Source organism: Gopherus flavomarginatus, chromosome 6 (genome assembly GCF_025201925.1).
Source record: "Gopherus flavomarginatus isolate rGopFla2 chromosome 6, rGopFla2.mat.asm, whole genome shotgun sequence".
Classification (NCBI taxonomy): domain Eukaryota; kingdom Metazoa; phylum Chordata; order Testudines; family Testudinidae; genus Gopherus; species Gopherus flavomarginatus.
Genome location: NC_066622.1, coordinates 86,472,230 through 86,487,341, shown reverse-complemented (window position 1 = coordinate 86,487,341; position 15,112 = coordinate 86,472,230). Strand labels below are relative to the sequence as shown.

The 15,112-nt window shown below is 47.2% G+C and overlaps 1 protein-coding gene across 8 annotated transcripts in view; it reads left to right on the top strand.

Moving 5' to 3' along the window:
- The window catches only part of LDB3 (LIM domain binding 3), a 211,061-nt gene that overhangs the window by 51,507 nt on the left and 144,442 nt on the right, over nt 1-15,112 (top strand). For all 8 annotated transcript variants that reach the window (XM_050958590.1, XM_050958589.1, XM_050958591.1 and 5 more), the window contains one exon: nt 14,762-14,913. In XM_050958590.1, coding sequence (XP_050814547.1) covers nt 14,762-14,913 — 152 coding nt within the window. The remainder of the gene's footprint in view (nt 1-14,761; nt 14,914-15,112) is intronic.

Here is a 15,112-nt window from a genome sequence, read left to right as displayed (position 1 = left end):
CTTATTAATATTGTAACATTAATCTCCTGTGCAATATGACTGGTCCCTTCAGAGCAGAGCTGGCTGGGCTTAGATTGGAGCACACGTTGCACTCTGGTAGTGTAGCAGCTGCACGCTGCCTTCCAGAGCTCCTGCTGGGGTGTAGTGTGTACACATCATACCCAATGCATCCCTGTGTTTTCAAGGCACGACCGACCCGTTGTTTTACTTGCTAATCCAGTACATAATTCTCGTCACTACAGAGTAGCAGCAAAATTCTCTTTAGTGCATTGTAAGCAATATCATGTTCCCTCAGCCTGCCCAATTGCTCTAAGCTGATGATCTTGGAAGTCAAAATTTTCCTCCAGGGAACTTGTGGCAGCTAGGAACAGGTCACAGTTCTTGCAAGGAAAGCTGTTCCTCCACTGATACCTCCTTTTCTGGGGAAGTAGGTGAGAGGCATAAGTTGTTTAAAAACTATGCTTGAAACTGGGAAGTCTAGCAGTCAGGGTCTGTGCAACTGCCCTTGGAGTCAGAGCAACGCGGCCTGGTGGCCAGAGTCAGGGAAATGGCCTATCAGTTGCGGGTGAGGGACCCAGGCCCTCCCTCTCCACTAAGTCCCAGCCCAGGGCCCTGTTGGCAACAGGAGTAGTTGTCACCCAATCAGTGGGGAATCCTAACGCAACACGCTGACCTTGCTTGGGTGGTAGATACCACTCCCTCCACCTCCCTGAGCCACTTCCTACTGCATTTCCTGAGGTAGCAGTCCATACAGTGTTGGGGCCTCTGGGTTCCCTGGCTGGGGTAAGTCCCTGGGAGTCTGGTTCCCAGGTGTCCACTGGAGGTAGCAGTTCACCAGTCTGGTCCCTGGGTTCTCTGGTTCCTGTAGTCTGTGGCTATAGCAGCTCCTGGCCTGGACCTTCCACCAAGTGTCTTCTCCCCTCAGTGGTCAGCCTAGAACAGGGGTGGGCAAAGTACGGCCCATGGGCCGCGACCAGCCTGTCAGACATTTTAATCCAGCCCTTGAGCTCCCACTGGGGAGCAGGGTCTGGGGCTTGCCTCACTCTGGCATTCCAGCTGGGGAGCGGGGTTGGGGGCTTGCCCCACTCCGCGAATGTCGTCGCTCTGCACTGCGCCCAGAAGCAGTTGCATGTCCGCCCTCCAGCTCCTACGCATAGGGGCAGCCATGGGGCTCTGCATGCTGCCCCTGCCCCAAGTGCTACACCTGGCAGCTGGGGTCCAGGGGCAGTGTCTGCGCACGGGACAATGCACAGAGCCACCTAGCCACTCTTCCATGTAGGAGCTGGAGTGGGTACATGCCACGGCTTTCAGGAGCTGCTTGAGGTAAGCGCCGCCCAGACCCTGCACTCCTGACCCCCAACCATGGCCTAATCCCCTACCCCATCCCTGATCCCCCTCCTGCCCTCCAAATCCCTCAGTTCCAGCCTGGAGCACCCTCCCGCACCGCAAACTCCTCATCCCCAGCTCCACCCCAGGGCCCACAGCTGGAGCCGTCAGTCCCCCCGCCCTTCACCCCAACCCCTGCCTCAGCCCAGATCCCTCTCCTGCCCTCCAAATCCCTCGGCTCCAGCCTGGACCCGCCTGCACTCCAAATCCCTTATCCCTAGTCCCACCCCAGAGTCTGCACCTCCAGCTGGAGCCCTCATGCCCCCTACACCACAATCCCCTGCCCCAGCCCTGATCCCCCTTCTGCTCTCCAAACCCCTCAGTCCCAGTCTGGAGCAGCCTCCTGCACCCCAAACCCCTCATCCCAGCCCCACCCTAGAGCCTTCACCCCCTCCCACACCCCAACCCCAATTACATGAGCATTCATGGCCTGTCATACAATTTCCATACCCAGATGTTGCTCTCGGGCCAAAAAGTTTACCCACTCCTGGCCTAGAATGAGCTGGGCTGCTCCCTTTTATTTAGATCCAGCAGTTGGTGCATGCCCAGCAGGGTCTAAGAGGCAGTACTTCCACCACCCATAATGTGGGGTTAATGCTCTCTTGTCCAGTGCGGCGTGTGCCCATCCCATCACAGGCTCTTACAAAGGTTTTCTGAGGTATCACTCTATGGACCTTGCCCAATAATATTTTGATTAAGGGCAAAATATTCTAGTCATAGATTGCATTAATGTGCCTATGACCTAAGCAAGATCGTATTGGTCCATTCAAAATCTGCTTTATTGACAGATGAGAGGTAGAGATCAAGCCAAACCAGAACACTGAATTAGGGTCTTATTTACCTTTTACAGAGGCATGGACCTAGAATTGGATCCAAACTTTCAAGTTTGTTTGGAGTTCGTCTCTCATTGGTAGCCTCCAAACTTTAATAGAAGTGATAAATTAACACAAATCCATTGTACTGTCCAAAAAAAATTGGAGGGCGTGTAAAGAAGATGAATATTATAATCTTGCAACTGATTCTGCATGGGTGGATCCCCTGTGTCTGTGTGGAGCTCCAGTGACTTCAGTGGGGCACTGCATGGATGTAGGGGGTCTATCTGAGCAGAGTCCATTGCAGGACCAGGGCCTAAATGAGAACATTTATACAAGTGACTATACAAACAAAAATTAACACCCTTCCTGAGGCTCTCACAATTTAAGACAGCCTGGACCAGAATACACTGGGGGAGAGTGTAGCAGGGTGCTGGTGCAAAAGCACCTAATTACCCCTGCTCAGCCAGCTCCAATCAAGGGAAATAGATTGGGGCTGGTGAAGCAGACCCAATGCCTGGCCTGGAGATTGTCTCCACCTGCGGGCCTGACAAGCCAGCAGTTATAAGGGCTGGGAGCCAGAAGAAAAGCCAGGCAGGGAAAGGTCAGACTTCAGGCTGTGGGCTGACTGCAGGAAAAGAGAGAACTAATCCTGTAAGCCTTGTATATAGCTCAGCATTGGTGGTGGGAGAACCTGTGTATGTGTACATAAAGCCACTGGTGCTGCATAACTGAAAGCCTCTCTGCACTTTATTGGGACAGCCAGTGGGCTCTAGAAGAGGGGTGTGACAGAGAACCTGTCACAGAGAGCCATAGAATTGTGATAACTTTGACCATTTTGACTAATATAGATGGCTGTGGTGATGGTGTTATATTGACAAAGGTTGTCAAGAAAGTTTTAATTGGATGCAATTGAACTGGCACACTGGGATAAGTGACATTGTGCTAGGCCTTGTGAGAGAGGCAGAGAAGAGGATACAGACTAATGGGTGAAGGAAATTAAGGAAAAGGTGAGGTTGGCATTATTTATGGCATGAAGAGGCAAAAGGATAAAATAAGAAAAAAGAGCAGAGATTTAGGCAGGGTCAAATTTTGCAGAGTTTTATGGGTCAGGACAAGATCCTTAAACTAGATTTGGTTGGTCAGCCGGAACCAGTGGATGGACTCAAAGAATAGCACTTTAAGAACTAGAATTATAATTAAGGCTGCAATTCTTTCATGGAGGTCGTGGAAGTCACAGATTTCATGACTTTCTGTGATGTCCATGACTTCTGCAGCAGCTGGTGCGGCAGACTTCAGGGCTGCTGCTGGAGCGACCCGGGACCAGCTGCTTCAGCGGTCCTCAGGGCCAGCCGCAGCAGCTGCTGCTCAGGAGGGCTCCAGCAGCTGGCTCTAGGGACAGCCTGAGCAGCGGCTGGTGCTGATCGTCCTAGGGACAGCCTGAGTAGCGGCCAGTGCAGATTGTCCCATGGACCGCTTGAGCAGCGGTCTTGGAGGTGGCCCCAGGGAGTGCCTGAGCAGCAGTTTTGGGGTCCACCTCAGAGCAAGCTGCAACAGCCGTTGCTCAGGCAGCCCATGCGGCTGGTCTTGGGGACCACCCAAACAGCAGTCCTGGGGGGTGGCGCCAGGGAGCATCTGACTAGTGGTCCCGGGGGCTGCCACAGGGCTAGCCACACCGGATGCTTCTTGGGCAGCTGACTCCAGGGACTGCTGGAACAGCAGCCGGTGTGGCTGGCTCCGGGAAGCACCCAAACAGTGGTTCTAGGGGTGCCCTGGGGACCGCCCAAGAGCAGTGGTCCCAGAGTGGCTGGAGCAGCGGCCCCAGGAGCACCCGGAGGCTGTCTGGAGAGTGGTCCCCAGGAGCAGCAGCTAGGGGGAAATCCTGTCCCAACACTGGAGCAGGAGGACTCCAGAAGTAGAGATTTAGTCAGGGGTATTTTTGATAAAAGTCATAGACAGGTCACATGCTGTGAAATTTTATTGACCTGTTCATGACCTTTACCAAAAATACCCATGACTAAATCTTAGCCTTAGTTATAATTAAGCCCCATTGTAAAGAAAGGGTCCATTTGCAGCATTAGGATCTATATTCAGATCTGAAACACCTGTGGAGTCCGGAAAAACTGCAGGTTTTCATTCAGGTTCCTAGTCTAAGTGAACTCATTTAAAAAACAAAATCAGCAAACTTTTAATTTTTTTTTTTTACCTGGAAAAATAGTACTTCTGACTTTTTGTCTTTCTGTTTTTTTCTTTGTTTTTTAATTTAATGAATTAACAGGAGACCAGGACTCAATTTTCAGAACAAGAGAAAACATGAGTAAGAGAGGCCAGGCTTTCCATTTCTTTTTCCCTCATTTTTAAAAATAGGAACAGAATAGTCTCAAATGTAGCTTGACACTTCAGTCTTGGCTCTGCTTTATCTCCATCAGTATGCTGAAACTTTTGCCCCACAGTGATTACTAAATGTTCTCAGTGCTGGCCCTACTTGTATATTGTTGGTTCACTTGGAAGTCTATCAGGGAAGCCACTTAGCTTCTAATTATAGTGACTAGGTTTTTACTTCAAGATAAGTCTTTTATTTAAGTTATAAACCCTGACCTTTAGGAGCTCATACATTTCAGCTCCACTGAGCTGAACAGTTTTCGTTGCAAAGTTGCTAGTCCAATTGTCTTTTGTTTGTAATCGGTATTTCTTCTTCGAGTGCTTGCTCATGTCGATTCCATTCTAGGTGTGAGTGCTCCCACATTCACATTCATGCCATCTTAGATTTTTGCCTTAGCAATATCCGGAGGGTTGGCTGCGGCACCCTCTTGAGTGCCACGTTCATGTGTCAGTACGTCAGGCACTGCTGGCCCTACGCCCTCCCAGTTCCTTCTAGCTAGTGGTTTTCATCCCTTCTGACTTCGAGCCTTAGGGCCTTGTAAATAGTTTGTTTATAGTAGTTAAGTGGAGTTAGAGTCCCAATGGAGACCTCGCCCCAGGTGGGGCATGCCCTGGTTTCTGGGGTTTAAGCCCTGCTCAGACTGCAACAGTCCTATGACTGTTAGTGACTCCCATAGCACCTGCCTGAAGTGCTTGGGGAACTCACATGTGAAGAACAAGTGTCACATTTGCAAAAACTTTCCATCTTCTCAGAGCAGATCCTCATCCCCCGCACTGTGGGAATGATCTCCATCGCGGTACCGGTCCCCTCGGCCCTGGCACCAGTTCTATTCAAAGTGCCGGTCAGCTGACAAATGCAGGCATTGATGGCCCCACCATGGTCACTGGAAGGGGATTTCTCTGGCATGGAGAGGGAGTTCAGCCCGTCACCGAGGCATCACGGCACAATTGGGCACCTGAAGCTGCATCAACCTTTGCGATACTGCCTTGGCAACATGGCCAGTGACCAGCGCAGTGGTCCTGTTGAAGTGCATGGGACATGCTTGTGATGCCGATGCCTCCTTCGCACCATTCATCAGCTGCCGCCTTGGAGCAAAAGTTGGCGGTACCAGGCTTGGTGTGTGACACACACTCGGAGGTCAGGGTAGAGGAGCAGGTGCCCACCCCGAAACTCCCTTCCCCTATGGGAGAGGATGCCCCAAGGCCTACCCTGGTGTAACAGTTGTCGTCCTCATCCCTGGACAAGGTGGTGATGGGGCCCCTGAGTGCCAGCCTGCTGGACAGTTTTAAAGAGTACCGGGCTCTGCTTCAATGAGTGACCAAGAACTTGGGCCTAGAGGTAGAGAAGATGGCCGAGCAGGTGGATACCCTGTTCAGTGTGCTCTTGGCGTCTACCCCACCCATGTTGCACTACAATGTATGAGTGACCGTGACTTCCCACTAGACTAGGGCATAAGCACCATCGGCAGCCTTCCTGGCACAGGTACCGATCCAAGAGATCTGTCAGGCTGCTACCTGGTTGTCTGGTCGCACATTTGCGTCTCATTATGCTCTTACCCAGCAAGCCCGAGACGATGCTGACTTTGGCAGAGCAGTGTCGCAAGCCACTTGGCTCTGAACTCTGAGCCCGCCTCTAGGGATACTGCTTGTGAGTCACCTAGAATGGAATCAACATAAGCAAGCACGCGAAGAAGAAAAAACAGTTACTTACCTTTTGTAACTGTTGTTCTTCGAGATGTGTTGCTCATGTCCATTCTATTACCCACGCTCCTGCCCCTCTGTCGGAGATGCCGGCAGGAAGGAACTGAGAGGACATAGGGCTGGTGGTGCCTGATATATCAGGATGCATGAGTACAGCACTCGAGGGCGCCACAGCCGACCCTACGGGTACCAGTAAGGCAAAAATCTCCAACAGCTGTGCATGTGGGCTCATGAACACCTAGAATAGAATGGACATGAGCGATACATTTAGAAGAACAACTGTTATGAAAGGTAAGTAACCGTTTTTTGTTTTTTTTTGGTGGTGGTTATGCTGGTTCTGAGTTACAGATCTAATACATTAGTTTGGATTACATTTTTATATTTATAGGCTTAGTGAGTGTCTGGAAAATAATTCTCGGAGTGCTGGAAGTGCTGTACAATCCCTTAAAATGGACTTCAGTCCATTTAAAGAAAAGTGATTATATATGGATGGGACAAACTGGTTAGAAAAAGTAAAAGTGTCTCTGAACATCCTGCTGTTTTACCTCTGCTTCAACAATGTCTCATGACTTGGGAGAATGCAACTTGATTGGCGGACTCTGCTCAGAGGAGTCAAAGAGCTAGAATAACTGGGATATTGAAGCCCAAGTGAAGAATGCATTAGCGAAGCTGTGCAGGGCCCAAGACTGGAACACAAAAGTCTACTGCAGAGCTGTATGGAGAAATCTTGCACAGAGCATGCCTTCACTATCCTTGGCTCAGGACAAGGCTACTAATCCCTTCACTTTTGTAAACAGTTAACTTTTTCAAATGAAATGGATGTTGTCAAGACTGACAGGCCACAACTTTGACCCCTTCCTCAAAGAGCAATCTTACCTTTAAAATATGGTTCTACTATAGCTCATGGCCTCACAGATGACTGTGATGGTCATAATTAGAGGTTTGTACAGAGCAATATGCAAACCCAAACCCACTCAGGAATCTTTAGTATTACAAATGCCTATCATGTGGATGGGGTTGATTTAGTTAGTGGGTCAGACATTCTCTGCTTGTGTTAATGAGTGCAAGTCCATTGAAATAAACAGTGTTTAATCCATTTACACTAACAGAGAATTTGGTCCTTTAATTTTAAGACAGTTGTAGCCCGCTTCTGTACCAGGGCTTATTTGAAATGATAAGGCCTTTATTTGGGTCTGGGTAAAAGGAAGATGTGGCCCATCAGCCCTGTTTCAGTCCTCTTTATTGAGGTGTTTAGCTCTTTTTGTCCATATTATTTAAGTTGATGTCCTCTAGGTTTATTTAGTTCATAAGGTGGGTGGGAAGGCAGGGTGGAGAGGTTTGTGTTGAGTAGGAATTCCAAAGTTAGGCTCGCTTTTTCAGTCAGAGGCTGAATGTTCAGCAATGAATCTTTATTCTTGATAGGCAAAAGCAGGTGCACAGATCACTAGGAGTCCACTAGCTGAAGTATGGAGGTGTCAGCAGCACAGCACAGTTAATATTTTTATGACAAGGGCATGCACATTTTCTGTGGGAAGGGAGAGTGGTGTCTTACAGATGGCTAGAGATTGGTTTTTGATAGCCTTTATCAGCCAGGCTCATATCTTGGTGTCTGACTACTTGGAAAGTACTTTCTTTTCAGTGAAGAAAGGAGTTAAAGGAATCACTCAAGCCATGGTGTTCAATCTGGTATTTAAAAGGAGTTCTGCTAGATTATTTGACTCTGATTGAATTGGCTGTTTGGTTTCCCTTCCATTCTAAAAAAAGAACAGGAGTACTTGTGGCACCTTAGAGACTAACAAATTTATTTGAGCATAAGCTTTCGTGGGCTAAAACCCGCTTCATCGGATGCATGCGGTGGAAAATACAGTAGGAAGATATACATATATATACCCATAGAGAACATGAAACAATGGTTGTTACCATACATACTATAAAAACAGTGATCAGTTAAGGTGAGCTGTAAGCATGAGAGAGAGAGAACTGTTTGTAATGGTAATGAAAATGACCCATTTCCAGCAATTGACAAGAAGGTGTGAGGAACTGTGTGTGTGTGTGTGTGTGTGTGTGTATGGGGGGAAATAAACATGAGGAAATAATTTTACTTTGTGTAATGACCCATCCTGGCCAATGTACATAGCAGAGAGGCATTGCTGGCACATGATGGCATATATCACATTGGTTGATGTGCAGGTGAACGAGCCTCTGATAGTGTGGCTGATGTGATTATGTCCTACGATGGTATCCCCTGAATAGAAATGTGGACAGAGTTAGCAACAGGCCTTGTTGCAAGGATAGGTTCCTGAGTTAGTGTTTTTGTTGTGTGGTGTGTGGTTGCCGGTGAGTCAGGGCCGCCCAGAGGGTGGGGGCAAGTGGGGCAATTTGCCCCAGGCTCGGCAGGGGCCCCCAAGAGAACGGCCAAGGGTCCCGCCTCCGCCCCTCTCCTGGAGCCTCAGCACATCAAGCAGCGTCCCGGGACAGCGCTGTAGCATGTCTCTGGTGGGGCCTGAGCCCCTCCCCCATCAGAGCCATGTGGTAAGGGAGCAGGGCTGCGAGCTCCAGGCTGAGCAGAGAGAGCTCAGGCCCTGCTGGAGCTCGCAGCTCCGCCCCCTTACCATGCAGCTCTGAGCGGGGCGGAGCTCAGGAGGGCCGCCAGAGACGCGCTGAGCTCTGGGTGATGGGGGGAGCCGGGGGTAAGAGGCTGGGCCCAGGGGGGTTGACTAAGGGGCAAGGAGTCTTGGGGAATAGTCAGGGCACAGGGAAGGGGCAGAGGTTGGGGGGGCGGTCAGGGGACAGGAGATGGGGAGGTTGGATTGTGGGTGTTCTAGGGGTCTGTTAGGACTCAGTGAGGATGGACTGGAGTTGGGGCAGTCAGGGGACAGGGAGCAGGGGTGGGATCCCGGGGTGGTGGTGGAGGAGGGGTGGGGTCTCTGGGGGACAGTGAGGGGACAAGGAGCAGGATGGGTCAGGGATTCTGAGGGGGAGGCAGTTGGGGGGCAGGAAATGGGTAGGGGTCGGATAGGGGGCAGGGCCAGGCTGTTTGGGAGGCACAGTCTTCCCTACCCGAAAGCTCATTCAGCAGTTTGAGGCTTGCAGAAGAGCCAAGCTGTTAGGTTTTCCATTAGGGCTACCATCCCTTTCACTTCTCACATGCCAAGTTATAGTCTATATTTCATTTCAGTGTCATAGGGAGATTCATGTCAGGGGAGGGTCGCTTCATTTAAAATTAGTCACTGGGGGAGGGATCACATAAGAAGAGCAATATTCTTCCCAACCCAGCTATGGGGGACCCCCCCCCCCCCCGCCCCACCTGCATTCCCTGAGGCTTCAGAGGGGTTAATTCAGTGGTTCTCAAACTTTTGTACTGGTGACCCCTTTCACATGGCAAACCTCTGAGCGCAACCCCCCCCCCCTTATAAATTGAAAACACTTTTTAATATATTTAACACTATATTATAAATGCTGGAGGCAAAGCGGGTTTGAGGTGGAGGCTGACAGCTCGCGACCCTCAGTAATAACCTCATGACCCCCTGAGGGGTCTCGACCTCCAGTTTGAGAACCCCTGGGTTAATTTAATTTTAGCACCCTGTGTCCATTCACATGCATGTGCTATTTTGAGCATTTCAGTTTTCACAGCATGGGCTCATCCCAGATTCTGGAACAAGCTCAAATGCTCAGTTCGTGGAGTATGTACATAGTCTATACTAAAGACAAACCCACAGTAACTGTCTTCAGTTTGTGAGGGACCCCATGGAGCCAGTCTCTAGGAAACAGATAAATGCATGGAGGTTAAGTCCATTAATGGCTATTAGCCAGGATGGGTAAGGAATGGTGTCCCTAGCCTCTGTTTGTCAGAGGGTGGTGATGGATGGCAGGAGAGAGATCACTGGATCATTACCTGTTAGGTTCACTCCCTCTGGGGCACTTGGCATTGGCCATTGTCGGTAGACAGATACTGGGCTGGATGGACCTTCTGTTTGACTCATTATGGCTGTTCTTATGTTCTAACCTAAATGAACCCAAAGTTATGGAGACAGATATGAGTCAAGGAAGCCAGAAGAGTATCAGAAACCTGGAAAAATCTCTGACTGGATGGGCTCAGGCGTTTGGTCACAACCTGAGGTGGTTCAAACATTTTGGATTTTTTTTAAGCAGAATTTTTTTTATTGTTTCTTTAAACAATCAAACATCATGCAGCAAATATTTGGCCGCACCCTTCTGAAACCTCAAACCATGTTCAGGTTTTGGCAGACTAACTTCAGGTTTTCAATTAAAAAAAACACAACAAATTTTGATGGAAAGCAGACATTGTCCGTGATTTTTTCTGCTTTTTGAAAACCCCTAGTTTTCGATCCAAAAAAAGTTTTGATGGAAAATATTTGTCCATCCCTTTTAATGAGTTTTAGTGGCTTTTAGCACTAGCTGATGCTGAGAACCAGTGATATCTTGTGTCAAGGTATTTTTCCCACTTTGAACTTTAGAGTACAAATATGGGGACCTGCATGTACCCTTCTAAGCTTAATTACTAGCTTAGATCTGATAACGTTGCCACCAACCAGAAATTCCAGAGTCTGGTACACTCCCTGTCCCCCAAAACCTTCCCTGGGGAACCCAAGACCCAAACCTCTTGGGTCTTAAAACAAGGAGAAATAAACCATTCCCCCTCATTCCGCCTCCCAGACTTTCCCCTCCCTGGGTTACGCTGAAAGGCTACACTGATCCAAACTCTTTGGATCTTAAAACAGAGAGGAATTAACTTTCCCCCTCCTCCTTTCCCCCCACCAATCCCTGGTGAGTTCAGACCCAATCCCCTTGGGTCTTAAACAAGGGAAAAAAATCAATCAGGTTCTTAAAGAAAGCTTTTAATAAAAGAAAGAAAAAGTAAAAATTATCTCTGTAAAATTAGGATGGAAAATGTTTACAGGGTATTCAGCTCATATAGACTAGAGGGACTCCCTCCCCCACTAGCCTGAAATTCAAAGTTACAGCAAACAGAGGTAAAACTCCTTCCAGCAAAATATACATTTGCAAGTTAAGAAAACAAACATAAGACTAATCCACCTTTTCTAGCTAGTACTTACTATTTTGAACATAAGAGACTGTTTCAGAAAGATTGGAGAAACCTGGGGTGCACGTCTAGTCCCTCTTAGCCCCAAGAGCGAACAACGAACAAAACAAACAGCACAAACAAAGATTTCCCTCCACCAAGGTTTGAAAGTATCTTGTCCCCACATTGGTCCTCTGGTCAGGTGTCAGCCAGGTTTACTGAGCTTCTTAACCCTTTACAGGTAAAAGAGACATTAACCCTTAATTATCTGTTTATGACACCTTGTAAAGAAGTTTTTCTCAAAACTGGGTTTGTGCTGAGATGCAGAAGGTTTATTTTTCCCAGGGCTGCCCGTGGTGGGGAGCAAGTGGGCCAATTTGCCCTGGGCCGCACAGGGGCCCCCACGAGAATATAGTTTTGCAATTTTTTTATGGAAGGGGCCCCTGAAATTTTGCTTTGCCCCAGGCCCCCTGAATCCTCTGGGCAGCACTGCAGTGAGTACTTGCTTCAGGTTTGGGGGCTGTCTATGAGCAAGGATTGGCCTGTCTCCCTAGATATGTGAGAGAGAGAATCATCCTTCTGGATAGGTTGTAGATCCTTGATGATGCGCTGGAGAGGTTTTAGTTGGGGGCTGAAGGTGATGGCTAGTGGCGTTACTTTCTTTGTTGGGCCTGTCCTGTAGTAGGTGACTTCTGGGTACTCTTCTGGTTCTGTCAGTCTGTTTCTTGCCTTCAGCAGGTGGGTATTGTCGTTGTAAGAATGCTTGATAGAGATCTTGTAGCTCACCTTAACTGATGACTCGTTAGTGTGTATGATAACACCCATTGTTTCATGTTCTCTGTGTGTGTGTGTATTTATCTTCCTACTGTATTTTTCACTGCATACATCCTATGAAGTGGGTTTTAGCCCACGAAAGCTTATGCACAAATAAATTTGTTAGTCCCTAAGGTGCCACAAGTACTCCTGTTCTTTTTGCGGATACAGACTAACATGGCTGCTATTCTGAAACCTTTCCATTCGAAGTTATTCTCCCTACTTCTATTTTATGTCGTCTTATATGTGATGACGTATTTTGGGGATTGAGAGGGGAGAGGGTCTTTCAGTCATTGGATTATTTGGAAAGTAAGTCTAATAATTCAAATAATTTATTCTTTAAAGTGTGTGTGAGAGAGAGAGAGGGTGGGAGAGAGTGTGAGTGCATGTAACACAGGTCAGTGAAATGCATAGGAAAGCTGAGAATGAGAACAATTCTCTGGTGCTGTTCAATTAATGATAAACTGTAATATGACATACAAGAAACACAGAATCTAGTGTATATCCCTACTTAAGAGGGAGTGGATGATGCATAAAAATCACAGGATAAGACTTTTTTCCTAGAGATTGACTTTAACTTTTTTCCCTATTCTATGAAAACAGAAAAGTACAAGAGAGAATGGATCTATATTATTAATGAAACCTTTAAATAACATTCAGAGAGCTTTAATACATCTTTGGCTATTATTTTTTTCATTCAGAGTACACACAGCTCGCCTTGATGGCATAACAAGAATATCTCTGCCAAGGAGCTAAAAAATGTTCCCTACTCTGGTGTAAGGTTGTCAGCCACAGTCTTCATGCTGGAGTTCTAGGTGATTTATTTTTTAAAGATATGCTGTGCCCAGATAATTGATTGCCTAGAACACAGGGAGTAAGGGACAGATTTTTAAAGTCATTTAGGTTCCTAAAAATGAAGGGTGCCTATTGAGATTTTCAAAAGCAGCTGGTGGGCTGACATTGAAATCAATGGGATTCAGGCGCCTAAGTGCTTTTGAAAATCCCACTGTGTACACCGGTCTGCATCTTTAGGCACTTAATTACCTTTAAACAGCTGGTTCTAAGACCTTGATTCAGTATTCTGTGGGAAGCCAGAGTAGAGAGCATAGGGCCGGTTTGATATGCAGTTGGTAGCCTATGTTGCTGAGAAATTGTGCTGCAGCATTCTGTAGAAGTTGGAGTTTGCTAAGTGCTGATGGCCTCATGCCTAGTGATATTACATTGCTGTAGTCCAGTTGGGAGGTACAAAGGCGTATGTAACTGAGGCCAGGATATTTTCTGCCATGATGAGATGGCGTCTCCTAGCCAATTGAAGATGGTAGAAAGCTCTCCTATAGCAGCATCCACGAATAAAGATAAGTGTCTGTGAGGAGTCTAAGAGCGTTCCTAAACTATGGATGGAATTGACCAGTTGTGGGTGTGTACCTTCAACCAAAGGGGACTGCTCCACCGTCCCAGTTCAAACCAGTTCAATGGTAAGGGTAAGAGTGACAGCAAATTTATTAATATGTTCTGCACCAGACATAGTTGTGCTCGATCCTGATTAGGGCCTGTAGGAGGGATTGGCAACCTACGGCACATGTTCCAAAGGTGGCACGCAAGCCGATTTTTGATGGCATGTAGTGGGGTTCCTGCTGCTGCCCCATTGCCAGCCGGGGTCCTGGCTGCCAGCCCCACTCTGGTGGCTGGAATCCCAGGCAAGTATCACACTAAATTGATAAGATCTGCATTTTAATTTTATTTTAAATGAAGCTTCCTAAATCTTATTTACTTCAAAAACAACAATAGTTTATTTATATAATATTGACATAGAGAGAGACCTTCTACAAATGTTAAAATGTATTAGTGGCATGCAAAACCTTAAATTACAGTGAACTTGGCACACCACTTCTGAAAGGTTGCCGACCCCTGTAGGGACTCCTAACTGCAATACAAATAATAATAAATAACCATAAAATTTAAGGCAACTTCAGATGTGAAAACAGATGCACTTTCGAGCAACGTGTAGAAACAAATCCAATTCTGATGGTTATTACACAATAGGTGAACTTCCTGCACTCTCTCTGTGCAAGGGAGATGGTAGAACATGCCTTTCAGTGGTGAGAAATACTTTTGAATCTAACTGTGTATTTACAATGGACTAGATCTTCAGCTGATGTAAACCAGTGTAGTTCTATTAAGTTTGCTTGGGCAAAATCCAGGCTGATGTTAAAAATATTTTAATTGCTTTAGACAACTTTTTATAAATAACCTGACAGTTATCTGAGCCTGCTGAGTAACATCCATCGTGGGTTAAATGGAAATTTTCAATATATGCAGAAAATGCAGGGAGATCACCCTCAATTAAGGGAGAGTAGAAGTTTAGCCCTGCTTAGAGGGGCCAACACAAGTTATATGGACCACTTAAGCCCAAAATAGTGCTTAAGAGAAATAAAGATCTTGGGTTGGACCTCTGAAGAAGATGAATTTCTTGTCTATGTGTCTAGCTTCCACTAGTATAATTATTTGCAGGGATCGAGGAGAGTGAGGAATAAACCCCTCCCATAACAACTCTGGACTGGACTTGTTCTCTGAAACCATTTCACACAAAGAATAAAGTCTGTTTTTCTTTTCTCCCTCACAGATCACCCCTGGCAGCAAAGCAGCCCAGTCCCACATGAACCAGGGGGACCTTGTGATAGCCATTGATGGAGTCAACACAGATGGCATGACCCACTTAGAGGCCCAGAACAAGATCAAATCCGCCAGCTACAACCTGAGCCTTACCCTTCAAAAGTATGTTGAGATAAGTTTATACCTGTATGAGCCGCATAATTGTTCTGAGAAAGTGGCAGATCAAGGGAGTGATAAACATCAGAGTTTTGCCTGTTAGGTTTTCTTCAAGAATCTGTGAAGATCTGGACACAAGATTGAGATGAAATGTCAAATTCTGCTCTGATTTACACCATGTGCAACTTTACTAAAATCAGTGGGG